Source organism: Odontesthes bonariensis, chromosome 17 (assembly GCF_027942865.1).
Source record: "Odontesthes bonariensis isolate fOdoBon6 chromosome 17, fOdoBon6.hap1, whole genome shotgun sequence".
Lineage (NCBI taxonomy): Eukaryota > Metazoa > Chordata > Actinopteri > Atheriniformes > Atherinopsidae > Odontesthes > Odontesthes bonariensis.
In genome coordinates this window covers 26,824,037-26,839,500 of record NC_134522.1, presented here as the reverse complement: position 1 = coordinate 26,839,500, position 15,464 = coordinate 26,824,037, and the positions used below count along the sequence as shown (strand labels likewise).

At 43.3% G+C, this 15,464-nt stretch overlaps 1 protein-coding gene across 1 annotated transcript; it reads right to left on the bottom strand.

Moving 5' to 3' along the window:
* Nucleotides 1-689: 689 nt before the first annotated feature.
* On the bottom strand, nucleotides 690-14,714 carry nsd2 (nuclear receptor binding SET domain protein 2). Its single transcript, XM_075448074.1, has 22 exons — nucleotides 14,605-14,714; nucleotides 12,536-13,181; nucleotides 12,168-12,336; nucleotides 11,903-12,066; nucleotides 11,304-11,537; nucleotides 10,674-10,893; nucleotides 9,777-9,883; nucleotides 9,460-9,571; nucleotides 9,219-9,334; nucleotides 8,992-9,081; nucleotides 8,443-8,569; nucleotides 8,080-8,280; nucleotides 7,355-7,534; nucleotides 6,788-6,944; nucleotides 6,497-6,699; nucleotides 6,024-6,127; nucleotides 5,628-5,897; nucleotides 5,240-5,356; nucleotides 4,848-4,989; nucleotides 4,394-4,500; nucleotides 3,993-4,191; nucleotides 690-3,813 (listed from the first exon to the last, which is right to left on the bottom strand). Exons 2-22 carry the CDS (start codon nucleotides 13,151-13,153, stop codon nucleotides 3,503-3,505), a joined length of 3,948 nt encoding a protein of 1,315 aa, XP_075304189.1. The 5' UTR covers nucleotides 13,154-13,181; nucleotides 14,605-14,714; the 3' UTR covers nucleotides 690-3,502.
* Between the last annotated feature and the right edge of the window lie 750 nt (nucleotides 14,715-15,464).

Here is a 15,464-nt window from a genome sequence, read left to right as displayed (position 1 = left end):
GCAGATACAGAGAATGTGTCAAGTGTAGTTAGTGACATAATGAAATTATTAGTGAAAACTTTCATTTTCATTATGGCTACCAAATATCTTTTGATGTTTAAGTTTTCAGACATAAGAGTCTGCATCATTTCCTTTAAAACTATTTAAAAAAAAAAAAAAAAGAAAAGATAAATACTTTCAGGGAGATTTACTAAAGAAATGTTTTCTGAAATTAGACTTCCAAGCTGATGTGGAGTGGTGGGTGGGGCCTAATCGACCTGATCAGGCCCCACCCACCACTCCATATCAGCTGGAGCTGACCAATCAGAGCACACAGAACCTTTCTGGAAGTTTCCATAGTAAATATTTAAATATGGAAGGTGCTGTTGAAGCTGTGGGATGAATAAAAGCTGAAAAAGTAACTGATAAAACATTCGTTCCTATGGACAGATCAAATGAAGCTGTAAAGAATCCCTCATCTCACTCAAAACACTGAATAAATAACAATTTAAGGTTCTTAATTAGGGTTTAAGCTCAAGTTTAAAGGCAACTTTCCTACATTTAATGGCATTAGAACCACGGCGGAAGAACAAACAGGACAACATCACAGTTGACAAAAGCTCAGGTTTTGTCCAAACTGACCAAAAAAAAAAAAAAAGTCGAATCTTTGCATGTCGATTAGAAAAACGCAGTATTTCAGGGAACAGATGGATGTTTGACCACTTTATTGCACGATTCAACTGATGTGAGATCCTGCACAAGTGTTTCAGCACTGCATAAAGAAAAAAAAAGAAAAAAAAAACATGTCAAGGAATTGTATATTTACAATAGATGCATCACTATTCCCACTTATACATTATGTACATATTAGTCTCTGGTTTGCTATGACAGTAGTTACAGAATGAAACACCTACGCGCACACATGACACTTCAGCTCTACAGGGAATTACAGTGCTTACAAAAATAACTGACTGGACTACATTCACTCAACATAAGGTTAGGATGAACAACGTTACACAGAAAATACAAAGAAATGGGGGGGGGGGGGGGGAGAAAAATAATCGAATGAGACGCGCTGCACTTGTGGACATGTTCCTGTTCACATGCCCTGGGAGAAACAAAAGAAAATATATATATTTAAAAAAGGTGCAGTTATTTAAAGATGCTTTTGTATCTGTACACATCGTATCTGGTCTGAGGGGGTGTTTTTTCTTTATTTTTAAGAGACATAGCAAAGTGGATTAAATGTAAAATGCCCAAAGAAGAAGCCACTTGCTCAGAAAGTCCCGATGCCTGCGACTCAAAAACCTCAAACCCAAAACACGGCAGCGAGACTAATCACACGACCTCTCCCGAATCCTCAATCCGAATGCTCGATGAAGGCGAACAGCAGCACGTATACGACAAAACCCATTTAAATGACAATTACTTTCCAGGCAAAATCTGACACTTAAAACACAAAACGCAACGGATTATTTCCCCCTCCACTAATGTGCATGTTTTCAAGCAGAAACAGTGGTTTTTTTCAAGACTCCCGATCATGCTCGCCGCCACATTTTGGCTCAGCTTTAGTGTCACAAATTGCTCCACTAAATCCATTTCTTTCTATGCGTGTAAAGGCAGACGACCAGAACACGCAGAGACCTTAAAGCAGCTGTTGCAAAAAAAGCAGAGGGTGGATGAAAAGATTCTGCCGCACAACGAAAGGATTTGCGAGGGAAATTCCTCCGAAACTCATCCAGATCGCCAACATCAAAGAATAAAGGGACGGCGGAAGGAGCGGAACAACCAGCCAGAACGGAGACAACAAGTTTTTAATAACAACAAAAAAATAATTAGAAAACCTTCATAATGTTTGGAAGCGACGGGCCAGACTCGAACTGTTCACTGCCGAGCCGCTCCCACAAGGCCCACTTAAAAACAGTCCCATGAAATCATAGCTTCAACTATAATAAGTTTAACATATATCAGGGCTGATTTGGGGTCTAGAACATGTACGATTCAAGTGAACGGTACCAATCACACTTGAACGAAATGACTTCTTTAACCAGTTTCCTTTCCACGCCAACATCCGAGGCGAGCTGTTCTCCTTTTCGGAGCATCTGATCAGTGGACTGCATTCATCTGTTGGCACTCTATTACTCTCAATCTTTCCTCCGAGAATGTTAATATGAACAGCGTTTAGAAAAATCCAAAACTGGATGCAATTCATGGATGCTCGAGGAAGAATTCACGCCGATGTTGGGCCAAATGTGCAAGTATGAAGAGGGGTTTGATCAGTCCAACACATCCCTTCGCTCTACAACTCAGGTTTAAGCGTCAGCCAGTGTTGAAGTATTAAACAGTAGCCAGTGTGCATCTTTGAGACTAAAACTTCCTGAAGATTTAAAAAAAACAAACAAAAAACCCCCAAACAAACAGAGGTATTTCAATAAAAATCCCAGCCAGCGACACAGACCTTCAGTTTCCAGAGGGCATGACTAAAGTAATCACGCTTAAAAAGTCTTTGAACCTCACATTTCAGTCATCCAAATGGGATGTTAAACAGCACCCTTTGACAAATGATCAGGAATCGCTCTCAGTCCCTCATTGATGTGGTTCATCATCCAACAAAACAGGAAGTGTGCGACATATCAACCTCCCAGTAGTGTTTTTTTTCCCCCTCTATCAGACCTTAGGTTTCCAACAGGTCTTTGATACCTTCTGTAATCCCTTGTCTTCTGGCAAAGATTTGGAACGCCATCATTCAGCACCTTTGTTTAAAAAAAAAAAAAAAGGAAAAAAAAAAAAAGGGGGGAACAAAACTGAGCTAAAACAAGTTAACAGGCTATAAAATAGCAAACATGTCTACAGTTACGTGTGATCTATGGCTACGCAAAGAAGTAAAGGTCATTGGAAGCCTATCCATAGTGTCTTGGTGTTTGACATTACATCTGGCATATATATACTATATATAAAAATAAAAATCCATTTGGCAACCTATTAGATGTCGAACACTATCCCAGGAATCACCATTTTGGTTTTTGATATACACACATATAGATATAGCTATAAAACTCTGCTGTTCAGGATGCTCCATGTTGGGGGGAGCTGACTGAGATTCAAGTTGTTGCTGTGTTACCTCTGGCTGGATCAGTTTTTCTGCAGAAACCAACACGTTTCTTTTGTTATTCAAAGAATCAAGTAATCAAAACAAAGATGAGGAGAAAAAAAAAAAAAAAAGAAAAAAAGGGGGGGTTGGGACAGTGGATGCAGTCGCTGCAGTTTCCTGATCCGTGCTCGTTCTGCTGAGCTGTGCTTTACCACAGGCGGTCAGTGCAGACTAGAGAATAAAAACCTGAAGACGTTGAAAGAAGAAGTACGAGCCGGAGGTCAATGCCGAGCATGTGAGAAAGAAGCAGCTCTCCCTGATCGTGAAGATGTACAGTGCGCCTCAGTTCCTGCGATCTTGAGAACAGAACATTGTTGATGGGAGGAAGTTTTCCGAGTCTGGTTTGGTCTTTCGGCTCTCTGAAAGGTCACTTCAGGCTTCCGCTGCTTTCCTCTTGGAGCCCCTTGTTTTGGCCTCCGCTCCCTCCATCTTCCTGGAGCCTTTGGGACGGCCGACGAGGGCGCCCGTAGTGGCGGCGGTGGCGTTTGTTTCCGCGTTAAGGTCCTGGTTGTCGGTTCCCTCCAGCTCGTCGTGCTCCGTGCAGCAGAGCTGCCCCGTGGGCGGCCAGGGACGCAGCGCCCCGTCCTGGTGAGCCTTGCAGAAGGAGTTGGGGCACAGCTGGCAGAAAGCCTCAGAGTTTTTGCCGCATACGTCACAGTGGTGCCAGGGGCAGTCCCAGCGGCCTGCAGGGAGCCAAAGATGGGAACAAGTTTAGGGTCAGGGCTGAAAGGATTATCACTGGTTCACCTTCTGAAAGTATAACACGGGCTCAGAGAAATAAACCTGAAAACCAGAATGATAAAAAACAAAAGCAGCGTGAAAGCTGATCATCTGCTTGTGTTGTGTTGGAGTGGCAGCTCACCAAAGGGTCTCTTGGTGAGGTTCAGGCAGGACAGGTGGTACGCCTTGGTGCAGGTCTTCTTGTCACAGAGCACCAGCTGCCCTCCGTCTCCACAGCGGAAACAGTCGTCCTCAGACTTCTTCTTTCCCTCGCTTTTCCTCCTTTTCTGTTTCCTCTTCGCCCTCTTTCCTTTTGGCTCGGCTGTTTGGCCGTTTGAGTTCTTTGAAGGAGATGAGTTATTAACGCGGTGCTCACCATAACCGGTAGAGTTTCACACAACAGAATACATCTGTGCTAGATTTCAGAATCAAAGATCTAAGTTGTAAATGCACTTCCTGGTTTGTGTCCATAACCTGAACGCATCTCTGATTAGCAAGCTGCTAAATGAGTTTGGGAAAAAAAAGATGCCAGATGACGCTCACCTTCGGTCGATCTCCAAGAAAGCCGCTACAGTTAGGAGCGCCGCAGCGGCAGATGGTCTTCTCATTTCCGAGGCAGTCCAGGTTGTAGTTGAAGGTCAGCTCGGTTCCTGGGACACAAACATTTCATCAAATAAATAAGAACTCGGGCAGTTCACATTCGGATTCAAGAATTCATTTTCTACAGTTTTGTACAAAAGTCTTGAGACCCCCTTGCTTAGATATGCCAAGTATTTGGCTAATAGCTTTCATACTGTAGATGCAGCTATATAAAATCAAACTCCCATTTCTTTCCAACATGCTGCTGGTAACAAAGTTCCTTTAAAATGGTTTCTTTGCTACATTCTCTTTAAAAGATTACAACAATGTCTGGAATAAAGAAAATACAGAAAAGAGGGGACTTCTGAAGAGTAATGCATGGTGAAACAGTCCCGTGTTTAGCTCTAAATAATCTCACCTGCAGGTATGTCGCAGACTGCAAACAGGCCGACACGGGTGTCACCGTTCACCGTCCACTTCTGAGTCTCACAGTTGGGCTGACAGCTGTGGTTCATGAAGCGGGAATAGTTTCCTTTCGGCCCTGCGTCGATGATTCGGTCCTTAAAGGCAGAGTGGGAGTTGGTTATTTACTGCTTTTAGGATTCACTCTTTGAGAATCGTTTGCACGAATCCAAATTCCACGCGTTTGTAGTAATGTTGCAGCCGTCTGCCACGCAACATTCCCAAAGCAATACCACCGCGTTCATGTAGCTCCTGGTGGGAACGGTGCAGCAGAGCACACAGCCCCCCGACACACTGTGGAGCAAACAACCCCCCCACGCTGCCACCGAGTGTTCGTCTCCCACTTACTTTGTCGATGGTGAGCATGTAGAAGTTGGTGATGTTGTTTTCGTGGGCGTACTTGATTCTCGCCCTGCACTCCTCCTCGTCGACCAGCTCTCCGATGTACTCGTTGACAAACTCACCCTGTTTTAGAAAAGTTTTCATGAGACACGGACTGACGTCGATGTGAAAACGCTGCTGATCTTTTAGGAGAAATGCACATTAGATGTGTGGCAGTGATGCGGGTGGACCTGTAGCAGGTCACACAGGCACGGATTAAACTAAACAGATCTGTTCAACAGGTTTAAAAGTTTAAAGCATCATTTCAACAAACATTAGTGCCTTATCAACTCTGCAATAAGCAAATGAACATGAGACATGGCGAGATAAGAATTGAAATGAGCCCTGGCCTCACCTTCTTGATGTCCCGCAGAGAAATCAGGCCCCAGCCTTTGCCGGGCGTCTTAATGATCTTGGTCTCCGGGTAGAGGCGTTTGGTGAAGTCTTGGTTACAGCAGCGCTCCCCACTGGGACACACCTGAGGGTGACACTCGTACTGCAGCATGCGGTTCAGGCACTCGGACTCGAAGCCACACGGCCGCTCGTCCGTCGGTTTGCAGTTGCATTTGGGGATCTCGGAGATGTCGGCGGTGTAAACCTGAACCTTGCCGAAGGGTTTGTTGACCTGGGGGCGTAAACAAGAGGAGAAGACTTAAAACACAAAGCCATGTACCGCATCTGTCCTGGAGAATAGATGCAAAACGGAGACGGCAGATTTGTTTTAAAAAAGGTCCACAGTGGCATTTCTAACCTTGATGAACTTGTATGGGGGGGGCTTGCGGCTGTTCTCTTGTGCCTCCTTGGCCTCTCGTTTCATCTTCATTTCCTTAAATCGAGCCTCGGCCTCCAATAGAGCTGAAGGAGGAACACAAGAAAGAGACTTTGTTCAAGCACATAATAGTTCATGCTACCTGTGAAAGAGGACGTTTCAGAATTAATGTCACAGTAACACAGCGGGTTTATGATTACACAAAATGGGCAGCAAGTTAACCGGCTGAGTGGCTTTTTAGAATGCATTTTTCTGTTTATGTGTTTGGATACAATTAAATATTTCCTACGGTCTTAGTGGGTTAAACACAGAAAGGTGAGGTACTCCTGTGGCTTGCTAAATGGGTCAAAGTGCCAGGTAGGATTGAATGCATCTCAGGAACTGGGATTGGGCCTTCATGTCTGAAGCTGGCACACTGGTTTGGTTGTTGTAGGGTTTGTAGTTTGGATCATTACCATTCTTAAAGACTTTCCCGATGCCAGTCCTCTGATGTTTGCTGCCCCGGTCACCTTCCATGTAGGGAAACACTCTGCCCTGGTGGGTCCAGAAGTAATCCTTGGAGCCAAAGAAGAAGACTGGAAACTCTCCAATCTCGTGTCGAAGGTGCTGGATATTGGTGGGAATGTTTCTGGGGTGGTGGATCTCTGCTGGCCACCATCTAACAGGAAAAATGAAGCAGAATGTCTGAGACTTGCTCACCAGGGTCAATAAATACCAGAGAGCAACAGTCAATAACTTGCTCCTACCTGTATGTCCCCAGTTTGACCCATATGATGTCTCTGTACTTGGGTTTCTTTCCGGCTCGGCAGTCGTTGCAGAACCAGCTTCCATCGGGCATGGCGATGTTCAGACAGTCGGGGTGAAAGGCTGCCGGGCAAGACTCACAACACAGCAACTGTCCTCCTGCAAAACACAAAAGAAAAAAATCCAAATGAGAAGTACAGATATGAATCAGCAGCAAACCAACAAAGCTGATAAGCAAATCTGGCTGAACAGCGACCATCAGGATCTGCTGCAGGTCAGCATTTTCTCTCAGTTTTAGCAGCAGCAACAACAGGTGGTAATATTAGTTCATTTCAACTTTTAAGTGTATAAAACTTGTAAGTGAAACATATTAAAGCAGTCTTAAATATCAGAGTTGGGCTGGCTCGCCTGAAGCAGACTTCATATCTAAAAATCTGACAAACAGAAAGATACCGCCTCGCAATCATTTGCCAAATAAACTGATCAAGAGACAAGATGTGACATGACCTGAAAACAGAGGAGCCTTCAAACAAGCAGTATGAACACATGGCTGTTTAAATGAGGCCAACCTTTGGAGCACACGAAACACCAGCTGACATTAACGTGACTGTGGTGGCTGTAGCCCTTTTTGGCGTTGAAGTGGTTGGTGCAGATGATGGCACTGCTGGTGATCATCTCGCTTCCTGCGGCCACGCACAGGTCGCCGATGTGGTACGCCACCGGGCACCGAAGACACCGCATCAACCGGCCTGCAGCACAGGTGGAGGGGACAGCAGGTCACATAAACAGGCGTGCAACAGGGCGGTATTGGAAAAACATGCAATAGCATAGCTTAATGTTGTGGTGGGATACGACTTGTGATATAAACAAATACTTGAATATATGCTGCTCATCTCGGGTGAAATTAAGAGGGCTGCAAAACAATACATTTTCAATTGTGTAGCTCCTGGGGGCAAATAACTGAATCCTCAGCTGATATATTTCTAAAGATTACTAGCGACACAATTTAAAAAGTGATCTCAAACAGAAAGTTGAAAGTTGAAAGAACTTAACGAAATCTGTCCCACAAGCAGACTTCCCACGAAGTCTGCATCTTTTGAGACTCCTGTACTCAGAGTTTGTAAGGTGTTGGTGCTAATTTTCAACTTATAGAGCTCCAGAAAAGCCACAACAGGAGTTCATCACCTGGTCTGACATTTAGAATCTGATAAAGAACAATTCCTGACCGAGTAAACAAACAATAAAAGTGAGTTGGGTTCATCTCAGACTGCTTATCTAACTAATTGAGGCTCACCCTTGTTAGACCTTTGCTTGGTGCGACAGCCGTAGTGGCAGCTGTGGCACGTGTGGAGCGGGCAGCGGAAACCCTTGTTGTCGAACACTGTGAGGGTGTTGAGGCGGACGCAGGCCTCGTGGTAAAATTTGCCGCAGTGTGGGACGTGACAGCGCCGAACCTCGCCCTCAGACTGCTTGCAGATGAAACACGAGTGAACTCCTGAAAAAAAAAAAAAGGAGAAAAGGAGGAAATTTTGTTCAAAAGCAAGAATAATAATAAATTAAAAAAAAAAAAAAAAAACAACTTATCAAACTACTGCCAGGCTACTTTCACCCATTAACAATTCAGTGGTTTATCGGCAGTATTACATCATCTACACACCTGTTCTGCACGGCTGGCAGAGCAGCTTGTCGTCGGGTTTGAGGGACAGACCCAAGCAGTGGAGGTGAAACATGCCACAACACTGGCCTTCACAAGGCACCAAGTCCTCCCCAGCCTGCTCACAAACCTGTGGAACACACACAGATCCAAACATTCAAAAAGTTTGCAGTAGATATAAATAAGTATAAGTAGGAATAAACGCCCAGCAAAGGACACAGAAAAACAGATCTGAGGACGATTAGTCTGAGATGAGGTGTAAAAGAAAAAACTCAATGTGTGCGTTTGTCACAAAGGAAGCCTAAAAGGGTCATTTTGCCCCCACAGCAAAAACACATTTTCCAGCGCTGTGCTCTTGTTCCATGTGGTGCAAAAAGTCTCCTTTTAAAATGTTCGGTGTAGATAACTAGCACGCTCAAACTTTGGACGACATTAAAAGCGATAATACATCATTTTAATGCTGCAGATAAGCCAGAAAACATTAAAAAAAAAAAAAAGCCATGGACTCCTTTTCTCCCCAAAGATGAGAACATACTGAAGAAGCACAGCTACCTGACAGACAAACTCTTTCTTCCGTTCACCCTTCTTCGTCCCGTCCAAGCTGTCACTCGGAGAATCAGGACGTTCTTCACTCCCAGAACCCTGCAGTAAACATCCCAAAACGTCATGTTAAATGACACATAATCCAGCTGAATACCATTTATTTACTCTACATCTAACAAAAAAATATCAACAACCATAAACATGGCTTTGTTGTATGAAGAAGTCTGGCCTCTGACCTCAGGATCAGGACAGGGGGAGGCCACGCTCTTCTTAGCTTTGGAGCCAGGGGCCTGGTTCTCTCCATCCTGCTTCCTTTTCCTCCGGTGCTTTGGTTTCTCTGCATTTTGCCCATCTACGTAGAGTCAAAATGTTTTTACTCGTGTTTCAGAAGACATGGAGCGTGAAGCAAACAGGGAAGGGACAGTAAGAGGGAATAAAAGCAGCGATTCCTGGCAAATACAGAATTTAGCTTCTTACCATTAAGCAGACCTTTTGTCTTCTTCATCCGTTTCCTGGGTTCTTTAACATCTTTTGAGTCAGTTTTCTTCCTTCTTCTCCTCTTTTTGTTAGTTTCCTCTGAACTTGAGCCCTGGGAAAGTAAACTCACTCTCAGTATGTGGACGTTCGACGAAAGAATTTAGATTTCATTCCTCGGAGCTCAAGTTCCGTTTCGGGTAGGAAAATACGTCAGATGTTCAGATTTGATTTTTGCAATGCGCAGACTAAAAGAATCAGCACGTTTCTCGTCTCCTTCCCCTCTGTGACCGACAGCAGCACATCAGATGGACACTCACCGGTCTTTCCGTATCTTTGCCAGTTTTACGTCTCTTTTTGGGCTGTTGATCCATGTCTGCTGTAGCATCCGTTAACGGCCTTTTAGACTTCTTTCGCTCTCTTTTCACTAAAAATAAGAGTTAAAAAAAAAAAAAAAAAAAAAAAAAAAAAAAAAAAAAAAAGGTGAAACACTTATTTGGTTCGGATTAAAACACGACATCACTTATGAACATTTAGGATGTGCGGAGCCGACATCGTGTCTCCAATAATGATCCAAAAAAAACAGGCAAAGACTTGAATAAAATAGCCAAAGACATTTCACGGTGGACGTAGCTTAAACATACAACATGTGAAGTCTTATCCAAACATTTGGTGAGAACTTGCTCATTTGAGAATTCAGTTCACAGCTCTCTGGCAACACTTCCCGGTTTTAAACAAAGCTAGATGTACAGTACTAGTCAAAAGTTTGAACACATGTACACATTCGTTTTTAAAACGTTTCAATGAGGGTCAAACTATGAGAAGTTGTAGAAAACTGACTCAAGATTCATCTATTCATTTATTTTTTAACTCAGCTCTCATTAAAAAAAAACAAAAAAACATCCCAGAACCACAAAAATTGAACTATTGGACTGCAACTATTACACAGGATCTTGGATAAAATGGCTGTTTATGACAGATAAACAGGTTATATTGTTTTATCAGTCTCTTTTCAAGAGGAGATTTCCACACATAAACTTGCCAAATGTAACGATGAATTACACAACAACCCAACCTCTTCACAATTGTGACAGCCACATTTGGCAGACCAAAGCAGGATATCTCACACCCGTTGCTTTTTAACCATGTTCAGATTTGACCAACCCTTGGCTGACTGCTCATGTTGATCTGCTGCAGGGTTTCAATTTTCAACCAACCTGGAACTGAAACCAGAAGCATGAGTGCTTCCGAATTGTCATCTGTCGAAGAAACCAGCTTTGTTTTCCTTTTCTTCACAGGATCCTGACTGTTGGCTGCAGATTTGTTCCGTCTCCTCCCTGTTTTAGGAGCAGACAGAGCCTCTTTGGGTCTTCTCTTTCTCTTCTTCTGAGGTACAACTGGTTCAGCTTGTGTATGTGGTGCAGAAGTTGTGGGATTCTGCAAAGAAAACAACTAAATGATTCAATTCAAAGCTAAACATTTAATCACACAGTTAAAATAAAAACAAAACCTTCTTATTTTACCATTTCAAACTGCTTCCGATTTAAATTGCAGTTTTTAGATCCCACACTTTTATTTCAGTTGGAGATGTTGGCCTTTTCAGTTTTACATCATAAATATTTGGGGATTTGGATTGTCATTTGGAGAAAACAAAAGAAGAAGTAAGAAGAAGTAACCTGAGCTGGAGCAAACTTACGATACTTTTTCTTTATAGGGCTTTAGTGACAAGGAAAGTATTTTGATGTCCTTGGCTCCTTTTCTTTTTAAGTTTTGTTTCAGGGTTTTTGTCTTGTTCTCTGTTGGAGCGTTATCTTGGGACTGATGAGGATTCGAGCTGAGGGACTCACCAGCAGTGAAGGGAGACCTGGGCTGAGCCTGGACTCTGTCTCCTGGTACATCTCATTACTCTGTTCTGGCTTCAACTTCTCTAAGATTCGGGGGTTCAAGTGAGGTCCGGTGTCATCATAAAGAAACCCAAAGTTTTCCATGCGGTTGTCCAGTGACATACTGAGAGCCTCTTTGGCCTGGATGACGCCCATGTTCCACTGAACCTTGAGTTTACGGGGCACAGAGGGAGAATTCTGCATGACAAGGTGAGGAAAAACAACAAGGTAACGTAACGAGTTACAAATGACAGCAAACATGGGGACCATAAATCTGCTGAAAATACTCTTTCACGGTATGTTAGCATTGCTAGCCATCGAAAATGAACATCTCTTTGGACTGACACTGAGGTACACAAAAAAAAAAAAAAAAAAAAAAAGATATTCTGGCATTTCAAATTAAACAAGAAAAAATAGATTTAAAAAAAAAAAAAAAAAAAATCAGCGTTTTTAAAAAGGATTTATCATCCTAATTGAATTTTCTAGAAATGTTGTAAAGTTTCAAAGTGTGAGAGCAAATGCAGCTAACATGCAGGGGCATTGAATAGAGAAATCTGATTTACCTTTTTATGGTTGATATGAGAAGTCGGCGGTTTGTTGCCCTGGATAAGCTCCAGGTACTGATCCTCCCCTGTAAAGGGCACCATATTCTTCTCAAAGATGTATCCTCTCTCTGGGGCATCCCCAAAATACTGCACATGGTAAAGGAGGCCCAACTTGCTGTTGGCTATTGGAAAAAGGAAAATAGAGAACGATATTTGAAAGGTTTTCCATAAACCACGAGTCTTCAAACCGTTAATGTTTCAGGTGACAGTGAGGGTTTCACACCTTTCTGTTTCTGTTTGAAGTGAACGCTGAATTCTGGGTCTGTGGTCACCATGCAAGGCCACCAGGGGTAACCCGACACTTTTGTCCAAACCAGATCCCCAACTGAGAAACAGGTCAGCAAAGCAGACTTTTCTTTTTCCTGCTCCATCAGTTCTGACACGGAAGCAGGCTGGAAAAGAGAAGGAAGAAGAGGTTAATTAATACAGGAAAACAGTTAACATGTCTTGTACTGAAGCCATTCATCCTCGCACTTGTTAATAGTGGCTAACAATTACACACAATACATTTAAGCGTCCTCTGAATAATTACTGGTTAGGATGAAGAATACAAATATTTTTTCTCTAAAAGGGTAAAAATTCATGTCAAACCTCATCAGCTGCTCCAGATTCCTCGACAACATTTATGGGCTCACATGGCTCCACAGGAACGACAGAGGAACTGCAGTTTACTTGGGGTTTAAGTTTTAGAGGTCTCCCCCTCCTTCTCTTTGCATCTTGTCTCTCATCAGGTCCAGATAAAGTATCTTCAGTGGCTGTCACCAAGCTGGGTTCATTAGCACAGCATGGCTCAAACAGCGGCTGCTGCACCACCTGGGGTACAGTCGCCTTCAACTCAGGTTCAGGATGAGGCGTGCAGTTGTGCTGATGGGTGTCGTTAGTAGTGGGGGCTTCGGCACCCTTGAGCATCGGTGGCTCTGGAGTACAAAGCTTGGGCAGCGTGTCTTGGTCACCGTTCAGCACCAGTGAAGTGAGGTCTTTGAGCCTCTCGTGGCTGTGGTTGTTATGACTGTGGCCAGCCATCTTCTGAAGAACACCGTCTTGTAGTGTGGCAGCCAGCTGTGCAGCAGCTTTGTCCATTAGCAGAGCTGGGTCACTCCCCAAATCCCCCCGGCCTTTACGCACACTTAGGGACTCTGGTGGCTGCTTCATGCTGATCGGGTTGGCTGGTTCAGGCATGGAAGGCAGGGAGCTACCTTTGCTGTCCATCCCATCTAGCCCCTCCAGGCTCTCTGAGCTACAAGACAAAGAACACAATCATTTCTTTTTTCCCCAAAATTAAAATACAGCAACCGTGTCATTGTGCTCTTTATGGTGACATATATGCAATCTTAAATATGAATCCTATGACCATAACGTTAAACAAATCACAAAATGGCACTCACTTGCTCAAACGGAGCATGAACCGTGAGCTTGGAGTCGATACAGAATCCTGCACCTGTCACGGAATGTCCAAACCGCCCAGTTTAGGATGCTTTTTTTTTTTTTTTAAAGAGGAAAGTGGAGCGACTTGATTGACCCCAAAGTCTGAAGCAACAATACTTCTTTACAGTAAAACATTAATCCCTTAATAGAAAATGAAGCATGGCAAACACATTGATCTGAAGTAATGAGGTCAAGTCAAACCCACTATAGTTTACATCACTGAACACATTAAAAAAAAATAAAGGAAAAGGACAAAAAAAAGCAACGAGCGGCCGTAAACACGCTTACCGCGACAATTTTAAGTTGGCTTTCTCTTAGACGAGGACTAGCTAACTGTTAGCTGCATACGGTGGCAAAGCGGCGTAGAGAAGGCAGTCTGCAGGCTCCACCATATCCAGCGAATGCCCAATAAGTGGGTGGCGAGCTGTGTCGCGGAACAGCCGCATTACAGCTATAAAAGCCGCGGAAATGGAAGCAAGTGACAAGTCGGAGTGCGAATAATTGCTGAAGCGAGATGTATCCTACTTCAGTAGGATCTGTGATGTTTATTGAGTGCTACAGGACAATGATGCTAGCCTTAGATGCAACGATTAATACACAACGATTACACGGATTAAGTTACCGAATAAAGTTGAAGTAAGGTTATAACAAGCGTTTCAAACAACTGAAATTCAAAGACTTTTGCTGGCTAGCGTACAATAACAACTTTCACCATCATGTCATGCAAGAAAGCGGCTCCGACTATCATCTGAGGCGGAAGCCACAATGAGGGAATCTCGTGGATTCTAGCCACGGACAGGGGGGACAAGTAATTCCCTATTGAACCGCATCTCTGTCATCATTACGGTCAGCCATTACACCGGCCTCCAGCAAATAGACAAAGCCGAAACCCAAACGCTGAATACCACTAACTTATTGGCAAGTCGATTAAAAAAATGACGCAAAAACTAGAATGGTGGGTCAGCTGAGATAACGTGCATAAATTGTTTTGCCATTCTTTAAGAGATATACCTAAATTGTGGGCGCCATGACAGCTTGCTCCAAAAAAGCTAACCGTGCTAGCCAAAGCTAACCAGCCTACCATTGAAGCCAAGCCAAACTGCACACCATCGTTAGCACAGTTAGCTAGTTTGCTAAAATGGAAGGTTGGCCTGAACAAATGTAGCTGCAAAAACTCATCCCAGGTATTGTATTCGGAATGACAATATCATGAAAGACCGATTCTCTGTAGTTACCTGTTGGATGTCCTCTTCTGTGGTTAAAGGGAAAAAATGCCCATATTCATCCCGTAAAGCGAAGAATTTCATTCAAGTCGTATCAAAAGCTTGCGGGAAACTCAAACTCTGCGGCCAACCAGCGCGAAAAATACTCACTTCCGATTGGTCGGGAGCAGAACGAAGATCCAACCGGTCCTTTCAAAAAAAACCAACCGTAGGAAGTAGTTGGCCCCACTGTCTCCCGTCTCCTTTTACACACATTTTCACGAGCTTTCAACTTTCTAATTTTTGTTGTTAACATATGAATTTACTATATACGTTTATTTGCGTTTTTAAACAGTTGTGTAAACTGACTGCGACGACTTTACCATTTTGCATGTTGTTGCACGTTTAAAATAATTGTTTATGGTTTCTATTGAAAATATAGATACAGCACACAAGTATAAAACATACCACATTTGTCACGACCGCTAAGAAACCTAAATCTTAACTCAGTTCGCTGTATTCATCGGGGATGCGAAGAAATCGTGTGGGGAATACAGTAAAACGATGCAGGTTGGGTATCAGGGAGGTTCATTCCAGACATGAAATACCTCGCCTGATTTTCAACAAGGAAAAAGAATTGCTTTTGTTCTCTCTTTCTTTGTTCTATTGTTACTTTTTGCTTAGTTTTCTTTTTCTAATATGTTCGAAACAAATCTAAATCTCTAAAATGCAGCATATGTGACTGAAACAAATTAAACTATTAATCATTTCTTTTTTGTAATATTTTTGTTGGGGCTTTTTATGCACTTAATGATAGGACAGCTGGAGAGAGACAGGAATGCAAGGGGCAGACACGCAGCAAAGGGCCGCTCGGTGCGGGACTCGAACCGGGG

What these genes read in the sequence shown, in the direction of transcription:
- nsd2 (XM_075448074.1), bottom strand. Translation starts at nt 13,153, where the DNA reads ATGGACAGCAAAGGTAGCTCCCTGCCTTCCATGCCTGAACCAGCCAAC. An exon ending in CAGGTCTCCCTTCACTGCTG is followed by an intron (nt 10,894 to 11,303) that starts GTGAGTCCCTCA and finishes TTTTCTTTGCAG; the next exon opens with AATCCCACAACTTCTGCACC. An exon ending in GCTTCTGGTTTCAGTTCCAG is followed by an intron (nt 9,884 to 10,673) that starts GTTGGTTGAAAA and finishes TCTTATTTTTAG; the next exon opens with TGAAAAGAGAGCGAAAGAAG.